Source organism: Penicillium odoratum, assembly GCF_028828045.1.
Source record: "Penicillium odoratum strain IBT 22623 chromosome Unknown utg000008l_segment0_segment0, whole genome shotgun sequence".
NCBI classification, from domain to species: Eukaryota; Fungi; Ascomycota; class Eurotiomycetes; order Eurotiales; family Aspergillaceae; genus Penicillium; species Penicillium odoratum.
In genome coordinates, this window is record NW_026643150.1 from 1,737,112 (window position 1) to 1,749,985 (window position 12,874).

The following is a 12,874-nucleotide window of genomic DNA, read 5'->3' on the forward strand; positions in this document are numbered from 1 at the left end:
CAGCTGATCCCTGCAGACAAAGTCCGATGGCCACAGGCCACAGCGGCTCAGTCTGGTAGATTGTTCGTGTTCTTGTTCTTGTTCTTTGGAGTCTTTGGTCTTTGGTCTTTGGCCTACTCACTTGGACTAGAAGGTGTTCATGCCGTGGATCTCGCGCAGATTGGATTGTGACACTGGTCGCCGCTAGCTTGACTCTTCCAGCGCCGGTTCCAGCTACAACCCCCTATCCTTCCTTGAAGACTGCAGAGCGATACAACTACCGAACCCAGCCAAATCGAAAGTCACAGCCACGTTCTCATGCCTATGATGATACACGACTCGCCACCTTAACTTGCTGCTACAGAATAAGTGTGTCAACAAGCAAGGCCAAGAGCCCCTGTTAGCCCTCGCCCGAATCACACAGCAGAAGCAGTACCAGCACCAGCACCAGCACATCCGAATTGGCATGGACAGCACTAACAAATTATCTTAGCCTAGGCAGGAGTCAAAACTCACCCAGATTCTAGATCCCAAACCACAAACTACACCGAAAATCCAATACTTACACAGGATGCACCCCCACACTCAGTCACAGCGTGAAATTTCGAATACGTCTACATCCACATCCCTATCTACATATTTTCTTTGCAGCCCCAGCCTGAATTTAAACCTGGATATGGATTCCACGCGCCTGGTTCCTGGGATTAGTGGCACATCTATATTATGACCGTCAGGACTATCTCTGTCTCAGCTGCATTCCCGTCGGGGATTGATAGCTGAGATCGATCAATGTGGATAGAGTTGTGACGGTGAACATTTTCCATTACGCATTTGTGCAGGCTACATAGCCCTAGTCCTTCTTCACTATGCTATTAGGTGGGTTTAGCTGGAAACATGATGTCGTTTATTTTTTTGCCTGTGCAGAATAGGCAAGTGAGAAAGAGAAATATCAAGGAGTAAAGAAGTTGGAAAATATTTCTGGGAATGTTCGCGGGCATTGGATGTAATGTTCTAGGCATTGACAGAAAGGATCCTTAAGGAGGTACCTCATGTAATATAGCTTCATTCACCCAGTCAAGTCGATATAGACATGATTGCTTTGTAGCTTTACAGTAAGTCTAACAGAAATATTAATGTTCTAAAAGGAAATTCTTCTCATTGATCCGGCCCACTTTTAATAACCTAAACAAAATCCCATCTGATGCAATCCATAGATTCTCATAAACGTGAAACTTACTTCACCCGCTTACGGGGTGCAACGGCCAGTGAAGCGAGGGTACAACGAACAATCACGGACAGTGTAGCGAGCGCACAACCAAGCCAGGAAGCGCTCCAGACCGAGACCGTAACCGCCGTGGGGAGAAGTACCATACCTATTGAAATTTATGTTAGTAACGATAAAATGTAAGAAAAAGTTGAATAACTTACTTGCGCTGGTCAGTGTACCAGTAGTAGGGCTTGGGGTCCATGCCCTCGTGCTTGTAAGCAGCCATCAGTTCGTTCCAGTCGTCCATTCTCATACTTCCACCGACAATCTCACCAACACCGGGCATGAGCACGTCAACGCTCTCGGTGACGCGGCGGTCGGATTCATCCTTCTTCATGTAGAAGGCCTTGATCTCGGCGGGGAAGTGAGTGAGGAAGATGGGCTGGTTGATAATGTCGGTCATGCGGCGCTCGGCGGCCTCGGCAATATCATCACCGAACTTGTGGGGTTCGCCCTCCTCGTTGGGGATGTCGTGCTTGACCAACCAGTCGATGGCGTCGGAGTACTTCATGCGGAGGAAGGGGCGGGATGGGGCCTTGAAGTCTGGGTTGAGCTTCTTGATGTAGCCGGCGATCTCGGGCTCGGCCAGGGTCAGGTCGATGACACGGCAGATCATGGCCTCAAGGTGGTCGAGCAGATCGGTGAAGGTGATGAAGTCCAGCTCGGCCTCAATATGAGTGTATTCCGACAGGTGGCGACGGGTGAGGGACTTCTCGGCACGGAAAGATGGGCACACACAGAAGACGTCACCCAGGGAGGGCAGGCAGGTCTCCAGGTACAGTTGGGAGGACTGGGTCAGGTAGGCGTTCTCGCCGTAGTAATCGAAGCCGAACAGGGTACTGCCACCCTCCACTTGGGTCTGAACCATAGCTGGGGGAGTCACCTCCAGCATGCGGTTCTCCTGGAAGGCTGTGCGGAAGGCACGGATACAGGCGGCACGCACCTTCATCACGGAGGATGAGGTCTCTCCACGCAGCACCAGGTGGCGGTTGTCAAGCAGCGTCTGGGGGTCGGCGTCCTGCGCCACACGGTTGGTGATGGCTTCCTTGTCACCAGCAGCCTTGCCAATGATGGTGAAGAAGTCGGCGTGCAGCTCACGGTCGTTGGGGGCGTGCTGCTTGGGAGGGACGGCGCGCATCTCACCGTGGATGGCCATGGAAGTCTCCAGAGTCAAGGTCATGATGTCGAAAGTCTTGACCATGTCGCCGGTCAGGATACACTGCAGGTAGCCATAACCATCAACCAGGGTGATGAAGACGTAGTCCTTCTGCGCGCGCATGCGGTGAACACGACCGAGGACACGAACCCGGGTTCCCGGAGTATCGGACTCGGGGGTGCGCAGGGACACAACGGCCGGGTCAGTGTTGTCCAGACGAATGCGCACGGGCTTCGGCAGTGAGGTATCTTCCTTGATTATGACCTTCTTAGCCTCTTCCAGAACAGCCAGGCGCTTATCGGCCTCGGCTTTCTCCCGAATGGCCAGCTCGTGCTCCTTGGCGGCCTTCTTCTTGCGCTGCTCAAAGAGGTTGGTGCCCTTCTTCATGGCGGACTTGGTGGCGGGCTTCCACTCCAACTTGGCGGCCGGGTCAACACCCTCCCCAGCAGCATCGGTCTGAGACTTGCGAGTCAGGTATTGGATACCCTCGGTGGTAGGCTCGTGGTTGATCATGGCGTGGAGGAGGGTCTTGTAGGGAGCGGTCTCGGTACCGGTGGCGGTGGAATCATCGCGGCCGACGTCCTCGTCGATGTAGATAGTGGGGGCCATGATTGCGGAGATTTACAGCAAAGATGCGCACAACCAATTGAGTCTGTAGAGGAGGGGGAGGGATGTGTCTGCGCGGGACGAATTAATAGTGTGTCTCATATGTGAGTCATCGCATTAGAGATAAGGGGGGTATGCACACGATAAAGCGTACAAAAAAAGGCTTACCAGACTGGACAGTTCCAATGCCAACAGGGAATGAATCAATGGCACCAGGCCGAATAATGTTGGAAATTGCCGGGTAACAATCAAGAGAAAGTTCCATGTTGGAGGGGTAAATTTCGATAACTTTAGCCCTTCCCCACATGGTGCCTCAGGCATCATCCAGAGTTTGATTCATTTCCATGTTTGGTTGAGGGTTTTAGTATATAAGCCTATATCGGACCCGACTGGATCAAGTCAAAATCATGATATACTAGGTTAGTTTTGTATCAGAGATTCATCCGTCTTGTGATTTTGCAATATGGTGTATATATAGCGAAGTGATATAAATTATCTGATTGGTTTTTCTGCTGCAGTACAGTATACTTTTCTTATCAAGGTAAATCATATTGCACATTAAATTTCGGACGCCTTCACATATCTAGTCCCTAGACATAATAGCTACTTACTTTACCTAGGTGCTTCACAGGCATCTTTAGTCAGATATGTAGAAACACTGAATATATCCAAAGTAGTCTAGTCTTTCTCCAGTTCGCATGCCAGGGGCGCCGAGTGGACGGTGATTGGTGGGGCCTGATCCAGTTCTGCAGGAGCCACGGAACGTTTGGATCGGGGGTAAACAGTGATATCGAGATCATGATACATTTTACCTATTGATACTGTTGATATAGACGTAAATATAAGATAGGTACATATCTAGGTATATAAATATATAGTATATAGTTCTAGATCAACGTGTTAAACTCGTGGGGGAAGAATGGGTACTTCAAATAGCCCCCCTTTCTTTGCTTTCTTGTCTCGTTCGTCTCCTTTTTCCCTCCCTTTTCCCCATAGAAATCTAAACTAATTTACCTTCCCTCTTTCAACTCTTTTCCCCCCCCTTTTAAACCTTTACCTTGCTGGGGATTCACATGAATCCTTACCTTTTCATTCTTTTTCTGGTTTAATACTTTTTGGGTTCCGATTCAATTCCAATCTCGTAAATATAACTCCTTTTTCCCCACTCTTCTCCTTTTCCTATTTCCTAATCTCCATCTCATCTCTTTTCCCCCTTTTTTACCTTCTACCTTTTCAGCCTTGTACTTTTTAGGACAGGTTTTGTCCACTTTATTCCATTCTCAGCTAATGACTGGTCTTCTTTGGATCTCTTAGTATTTTTCTTCTTTTTTTTCTCCGGCTCCGCACATCTGCAGGGTATATACCGTGTGACATTCCCTTTAAAAAAAGTTTAGCCGCAGGTTCGTCTCCCCTTGGCTACAATCCCTAAATGGATACACATTCCAATTAACATTGTACTAGACACGTTGCCTGGAGAAGCTTTCTTTCTACGCGAACCGTTTTGTTCCAATTATTTTCTTTTCCTTTTCTACTCTCCCTAAACAAACCGGCCCACTTTGGTGCAAACATCCCCCTGAATGGTGATCTGATATATTGCCTTCAACAACCTTTGACCCTGGTTTTTTGGCACCTGAACCCCTGAGGGCCTAGCATTTTTTGGGTATCAGGTTGATTTTCGCCTCGCCATGCAAACCTCGGATGCATCGAGCATCCCAAACAGTTCGCGTCTGATCCCGCCTTCCAAATACAACTTGAACGGTGACACCGGTTTCTCCCACGGCGCCTATCACTCCAACCACAATCCGCAAGGCTTTTCGAACCGCTCACGTCGCGCCAATATCCCTGCTATAAATACCGCCGCTGGCCAGCACGCCGATATGAATTCCGGTTTCGATATGAACTTCACCCCCCTTCTGCCATCGCAGTTGCTCGTTGGCAGCCCTTTCCAGCCCGGAACCCCTTCCGCCTTTGCGTCCCCTCAATTTGCGAATTTCGGTGGCTTCCCGCAAGCCAATGCCAACGGACATGTTCAGAATTCCCAGCACTTGGGTAGCCCGACCCAGGGTATGCAGAACCACGGTCTGTACGGCGGGATGATGTCGGAATTAGGCGCACCCCAGCTGCTGAGCCCCCAGTCGCCGATTAATGGCCTGGGTGGATTCGGAAATGCGGCCCTGGGCCCTGCGTCATCAGTCTCGCCGGGAATGATCTCGGGAACCAGCCGTACCGTGTATTTGGGAAACATCCCCGCTGAAACAAGCGCCGAGGAAATCCTGAATCACGTGCGCAGCGGGCAGATCGAGTCGGTGCGTCTTCTGCCCGATAAGAATTGCGCGTTCATTTCGTTCTTGGATAGCAGCTCCGCTACTCACTTCCACTCAGATGCCATCTTGAAGAAGCTGGCCATCAAGGGAAATGATATCAAGGTAGGCTGGGGTAAGCCTTCTCAGGTCCCGACTTCCGTAGCGCTGGCCGTTCAACAGTCCGGCGCGTCCCGCAACGTTTATCTTGGAAATCTGCCAGAGGAGACAGTGGAGGATGACTTGCGCGAAGAATTGGCCAAATTTGGCTCTATTGATACCGTCAAGATTGTCAAGGAAAAGGCAATTGGCTTTGTCCATTTCCTCTCCATTAGTCATGCTATGAAGGCGGTGGCTCAGCTTCCCCAGGAGCCGCAATGGCAAGCGCCCAAGCGCGTGTTCTATGGAAAGGACCGCTGTGCATATGTGTCCAAGACCCAGCAACAAAATGCAGCACAGTTCCTGGGTATTGCACCAGGCTACGCTCATGTTCTCAACTCGGCTGACCGGGACTTGATTTCGAATGCGCTCGCCCAACAGTCCGTCGCGGCGGCTGCAGTGGCCACCACAGCGGGCGGCGTCAGCAACTTGGGCAACCGAACTATTTATCTTGGAAACATCCACCCGGAAACCACAATTGAAGAGATTTGCAATGTGGTCCGGGGAGGTCTCCTACACCATATCCGTTATATTCCCGACAAGCACATTTGTTTCGTGACCTTTATAGATCCCACGTCGGCCGCTTCCTTCTACGCCCTCAGCAACCTGCAAGGTCTGATGATCCACAACCGACGACTGAAGATTGGCTGGGGTAAGCACTCCGGTCCGCTCCCTCCTGCGATCGCACTGGCAGTGAGCGGCGGCGCTTCCCGAAATGTTTACATTGGCAACTTGGATGAGACTTGGCCGGAGGATCGCCTTCGCCAGGACTTTATGGAGTATGGCGAGATTGAGTTGGTGAACACTCTGCGTGAGAAGAGCTGTGCATTTGTTAACTTCACCAACATCGCCAACGCCATCAAGGCCATTGAAGGCATGCGCAACCGGGAGGAATATAAACGGTTCAAGATCAACTTTGGCAAGGACCGCTGTGGTAACCCACCTCGCCAGGCTGGCCAGGGCCAGAACTCACAGAACCGCAATGGCTCTGGTCTGGAAGGACCTCAGTCTCCTCCGGTCATGAATGGATTCCAACAAAACCTCAGCCAGTCAGGCTCTCAGTCTAGCCCAACCCGCCCTGCTCTGTCCCCTGCGCCTGGCTCCACTGGTTCCCAGAATGGACAACAGCGACACCCTCTGCAGAATGTTTCTTCCCCCTCTGGTGTGCTGAACGTTGGCTCAAACAACCCGCTCACTATGTACCTGAGCCAGATGTCCGCCCAACATGCACAGGAGCAGGAGAATCGTCTCAATGACTCCATGGCTCTAGCTGGCTTGCAAGGTCACTCGCAGGGCCAGCAGTCATTATACAATGGGACCAGCAACGGTGATCTTTCCAACGGAAATATTGATACATCTTTGCACCAGCACCAGCACCAGCACAAGCCTTCAGTCAATGGCTACCTGAGTGTAGGTAACGGCTCTGGCCCTGGTCACCATACTACCGCCAGCACCAGCAGTCTGAGTGTTCCGCGGGCACAACACTCTCGGGCTGTTAGTCTACCATCATTCTCCCAAGAGCCTTTCGGACCAGTCTCCGGACAACCCGGTCACATTCGTACTGGAACAACACACCACCCCCAGAACAGCTTCTCCAGCTTCTCATCCGGTCTGGGTGGACTGAACCACTCTGGATTCGGGCTAGCCATCCAAAATGAAAATTCTCTGCCTGGCTGGGCGGAAGAGGAAATTGGAGCTAAATAATCGCCTTTCGACCTCATATGCATACTTCGACTCAAATCTCCTTGGTGAACTTCATGGCACGTCCCTCTTGTTCTTTTGACATATAGTTCTTTGGAATATCTTGCCATCTTGCCCCTTTGCTTCAATTCTTGTATTGGTCTTAATATCTTCACATCTTCAATATTTCTCCTTCTCTTTAACCTTTTCTTTTCACCCTTTTTATTATTATCTTTTCAAATTGTTGGCTCCACCCTTCACATCCTTCTGTTCCTGCCAATGACCTTTATCCCCCTTTAATTTCAATGTCTTTTCCTTATCATCTTGTATTGCTATCTGACTATGAGTTTTTTTTATTTTCTATTTTCTTGATTCTGATTTTGTGGGAGGCAATGGTGAGCCAATTATTTGTTTCAGGGTTACATACGAGATGGTGCACTACAGGTGCATTTCGTTCTTGTTCTGCCTTTCCCGTTTTATCATTATTTTTGATGTTGGGCAGGTTGCATTGGTCGATCCAGTGAAAATACCCAGTCTCTTGCTCTGCTCCGAGGATTGGCAAGTAGGCTGTGAATGTGTAATTAGTGGAAGTTACCAGAGAAATCAATGAGTCGATGAAGATAATGTACCTGTAGGTGCTTATACGAGGTAGTCTTCAGCCTTGAATGGTCCATGCGTTCAGCTAATTTTAAGGTGTCATCAATTACAAGAATGAAGTACTTCTATGTTACCAAATTTACATATGCTGGTCAGTTTGCCACGAGATTAAACTTGTCTGATCAGACTACATCCAAAATCGGCAACTAACATCGACATACCGAAGGACTTACCCTATTTAGAGAAACATTGAACCACCTGACTGTATCTGAACCCTTCAATTTATTTTGCCCAGACCCAGGTCGATAGCCAGAAGAGTCCAATGAATGTTCTGCTCACATACAGGCTACACTTGACATGGACTCTGGGAATGTCTCAGTCATCCAAAGTGAGTTTTCAGGTAAATAATAATGGTTACATCGCTTACACAGAAGACAGAGAGCTCCGAGAGTCACAGGAGCAATCTCCAGTGCCAACGAAAAACTTCTCAGGCTGTAACCCTATCTACAGCTATAGCCAACACCGGACATGCCACGGACTTCCAAATCTCTCAAAGTCCGAATACCAGCATACGATATAGATGAACCCACACAACTAATGCCGACTCGTCACCAAGATTTTAAATCAGCATAAGCAAGAAAGACCCCGCCCCACCAAGCTCACCATCTACATGTCCAATATTGGCCAAATGCAGAAACCAACAAGACATGAATGGCCAACACTGATGCTCAGTTCTTCCGCCCGTGATCACCCCTTGTCACTTTCATGCCACATACATCATCATCAAAGCCCCTGCCATATCGGAACCCCCCTCCCCCCCGACGGTGATCCTACACTACAGTACGCCATCACTCACAAAGCCGCCAGCCCATCAGCATCAGCGCCAGTGCCAGTTCTGGACCCCACCGCCCATGTGGCGAACGTGACAACAAGACGATGCACCCCCATGACGCCAGCTGATCGTCAAACCAAGCAGAGTCCTCGTCAAGTGTTGGTTCGATGTTGGTAGTCAAAAACAGGTTCGCGCCGTGGCTTGGATATTCTCCTAGTACCTGAGTAGCGGCGAGCCCGAGGCCATCCTGGATTAAATTTGTAATTATATTATGGAATTATTCAGCGATGGGCTCACTGCAGGATTGCACGCCTAATGATTTCCATATGTGGAACTATCCAGTAAGGAGGTGCTGTTGTCAATCTTAGGTCATTAGACACCCATCCCGCTTTCGTTATCTAGCCCGCTCCTTCTCTTCAGGCCGGCGATGTCCTAAGATGTTGGAATATTCTTGATAAGCCCTGTCAGTCGGAGATGTGCCGGTTTAGACAGCCACCGCCACGTGGAGACGGGAATGATGCGGGGTTTCGTAGGGGTCAAAGTCAGTCGGGTGTTATCGCTGAAGAGCTTTGAACATTAAAGAGATGGAATTTCATTGGAGGATCCGGCAATTTGAAACCGATCCAAGACATTAATGGCGGGAGGAGATTAATGGCGGGAAGGTCGGAAGATGATCATATCAGGGACTGATGGAACGCCTCGCGTGAGATAGAAATAGACCAACTAAAACGAAACATGCACCAAACACGGCAGGGAGACGGAAGGTGGTAGAGTATCTTGAATTATCAGCAGATCTGCAGGACAAACGCCTCCACGAACGATTTTGGAAGGAGTCTCTTGTCGACCGGCATAAAACATGACGAATCAGGCAACCTGCATGCACTGAAACAGTCTGCTGTGCATGCATCATGCATTATGCAGCCGATCCCGTGACGCGAACCGAGCCCGCGATCTGGCGGCAACTGATCTGTCTCTTTGTCTCGAGTTACCTACATGTACGGAGTACGGATACGGAGAACAGGATATCCCTATGCGATGCATACGATCGGGTATGTGGTATTACCGTTACTGTTACCACCGTTGGTAACTTTATTGTACCTTCAAGTTGCTAACATGTGTCCTACATTCGGGGAGATCCCGACAAACTACGGGTGAGTCCGCTGAAGAAAATCCCGTCTCCGTGCATGTTTTCCGGTAATGTCGGGTGTTTTTGGTTTTCCCTTCGTGTTTGGTTTTCGGTTTTCGGTTTTCGGTTTTCAATAGTCGAATCTTAGGCTTTCCAGGACAATATTCAATTAATAGTGGGGGGGTTAGCACGGGCATACACATTGAATCTGAGGCTCTGCCAATTCGGACACAAATACATTAGTAATAAGTTTCAATTAGCAGTTCATGTTCCAGATTTTTTTACATAGCGGACTGTACAAGTGTATACAGAAGTACAAAAAGTTAATAGGGTGCTCGCTCTTACCTGTCAAATCGGGCCTCAACGGTTTCGAAGGATTCCATCGCCGTCATTTAAAGTCAAAGTCTAAGTTGATGAAGATCATGAGGTCAGGGGTACGTATAACGCATAAAAACGTTTACGGCCGAATACGGAGATCACCGGGCGAATGCCCGTCTAAGTATAAGGTGCGAGGGAGTGGAACCGAGGTGAACCACTGAATCCGATTTTTCTTACCAAAACCTTGAACTTGAACTCAGACTTGATTGAACTAAAAAAAAAACTCTCGACTACTACCTGAAAAAGGTAACTGAGAAGAAGATAACCGGGGAGGTACACGGGCATCCCGTGAAGAAATTACATAGAGAATGCGACTTCCAAGCGACACAGTTACCCTTGGTTGTCACTGTCTCTCACACAGACCCCTGACACATAACACTCAACACACCTTAGCTTGGCGCTAATGGCCCGACGACATGTCCGCGGTGTGATATCGCTGTACGAGAAGCATTAGTCTCTCCCCATCACACCTCGATTGGATCTGCAATCAAAGGCATTGTCCACGAGATATCCGAAAATTTCACGGCTTTCCCGGAGTACTGGTCGCTCATGATTGCAATCTACCATTCTTGTTGATTGGACTGATATGATATCATATAATCTGACATGGTTCGGTCGGCATCCACCAGCCGATAGAAAGTAGAAACGAAAAAAATGAATGAATAATTCCAGACCAGTTGATCAACCTAATAAACCGGGGACTGGTGGGCTCCAGGGCTCCATGGCTCCATTTCTGGGGTATTCAGAATCAGAGATCAGCCATACGGAACACTGAGCCCCTTCCAGTTCGGGTTAATCGTCTGCAAGTCCACAACAGCCGTGGAGTTCTGTTCATCTACCGATCGTTTAAACGAAGGAAATTGCAACCATGCCAATCAAACTTATTTCCGGTCTACGTCTAGACTGACCCACTTGAGACGCGGAGCTGGCATCTCCGACTGTTAGCGGGGCAACAATTTGGTGGCGTGAGACTCGGGTTGCGTTTCTCCAGATCTGATTCATGGTTCATCTTGAAAAGAAAGTGGAAGAGAGAAATTCTCGTGCAGGTGCATAACAAAAGAGTCGGTCAATCTGAAAAATCGAGAATCGAAATAGATTACAACACCGCCATTCCATTCTCCTGTCTACTCCGCCTTTGTACTGTACTGCTTAAAGCGACGATCATGGCGATCCAAGCTTCTGCAATCAGGCAATCCCTTACCCGAGACCCACGTGTCCTTGGTACAGTAGAACGAAGCGCAAAGCATTTCGGAGAGGTCGAGCTGCAAGGATTTAAAATGCCGAAAGTATGTTAAGATTTTTATCAAGCCTCGTACGTCCATGAAATTTTATTTTGGCATCAAACCTTGAATACGATTCCACTGAAGTCTAAGTGGGTCGGGTATTATCATCAGCCACTCGCCGTGAAGAAGATCAAGAGTAAAAGCGAACCAATGGTATCATCTGTATTATAGAATCTACAGTTGAACGGTTCTCCCCTGCGGAAGCTATGACCTGGTTCCGTATAACCCATAATTACGCCGCGCTATCTCCGTTTATAATCATTGGTCAGCGTGGGGAATACGGGATGTACGCCGTTTTGGTTTTTGTTTTTAATTTTAATTTTAATTTTATCTTTGAGACATACAACCGTGCGCCTAACCTAGCTGGGGAAATGAGGAACTTCCATCTGTGCACTGTAGTTAATTTGATGGAAATTACCTGTACTTTGCGTTTTTTTCGTGCTGACTCCGAAATCCGGTGGAAGTTCAGTCCTAGCTCCATGTCACTTCGTTCCGAGATCTAGACTAGAAGGAGTATCGAGTAAAGTTAATCAGGTGCTAGCTGTGAGCTAACGTTGTCGATTTTCCTTGTTAGACCCATTGTCTAGGCCCTGACTTGGGTACTTTTGTCCTATTTCCCGTCTTTCCCTGCTTTTCTGTTAGCTTCTTAAACAAATGATCTCTTTATATCCATGCATAAAAGATGCCTTCATTCTCAAAGTTCAATTTTCTTGCTTACTTGCAGTGACTCTTCAGCAATTAGACTTTCTTTTACAACTGTCAGCAGTGTCAGGCAAACTGTAATCCACACGACATCAGTTTCTGGATCGAGCAGGATCTGGGCCACATGGCGCTTCGGCGCCGCAGTGTATTCCTCTCTGGACTTAGTTAAGAGGGCAAAGTGGGGGCGAAACCAAGTGGAGTCGATACGTACCACTGAACGAACAGTCGTGGATTCTGCACGCCTTGGTGAGGCTGAAAATGACCGGTTCGGGGCCGAAGGGTCGTCCTCGGCCGTACAAGACTTTTGAAAGTTGAACAGTAGTCTGATCCTGGGATGGAAATTAGATGGATAATAGATGAAACTAGTTGCTAGAACTAGGACTAGGACTTAGTATTCTCCTCCAATCCAGAGGTATTTTGTAAATGATGCCCCAGGCCAAGCCTATCGCGAACTGACTCAAATCCCGGAGAGGAGCCCGGGCGTCATCCCCTCCACGTCTCCACGAATAAGATCCCTGTCAACATCCAACAGACGAGTGTACCATGCCACGCGTACGAGGGTTTTGATCTTGAATCGGATAATTGTAGGAATCAGATGAACATTCTAGTGAATCTGATACTGAAACAACGGCTCTCCTCAACTGTCCGTGCTGCGCTACTCGTGTGGGGGTTGAGCCCCGATTGGTATTGGGATTGTAATTTTCCATTTCCTGTTTTTTATTTTATTTCATTTTGTTCCACTCCGTATTTTAAATTATTTAATTATAATTCCCGCTTTCTATTTATTAATTACGGGTACTTGTAGCCTC

The 12,874-nt window shown here is 48.5% G+C and overlaps 2 protein-coding genes across 2 annotated transcripts; one reads left to right on the plus strand and one right to left on the minus strand.

Moving 5' to 3' along the window:
* Window positions 1-1,225: 1,225 nt before the first annotated feature.
* On the minus strand, window positions 1,226-3,011 carry N7520_010867 (asparagine--tRNA ligase DED81; the record flags this gene model as incomplete). Its single annotated transcript, XM_057144800.1, has 2 exons — window positions 1,226-1,352; window positions 1,408-3,011. The coding sequence occupies 2 exons, from the start codon at window positions 3,009-3,011 to the stop codon at window positions 1,226-1,228; spliced, it is 1,731 nt and encodes a 576-aa protein (XP_056990554.1).
* A 1,682-nt stretch (window positions 3,012-4,693) lies between these two features.
* On the plus strand, window positions 4,694-7,171 carry N7520_010868 (putative differentiation regulator (Nrd1); the record flags this gene model as incomplete). The annotated part of the gene is made up of 1 exon (XM_057144801.1): window positions 4,694-7,171. One exon carries the CDS (start codon window positions 4,694-4,696, stop codon window positions 7,169-7,171), a length of 2,478 nt encoding a protein of 825 aa, XP_056990555.1.
* Between the last annotated feature and the right edge of the window lie 5,703 nt (window positions 7,172-12,874).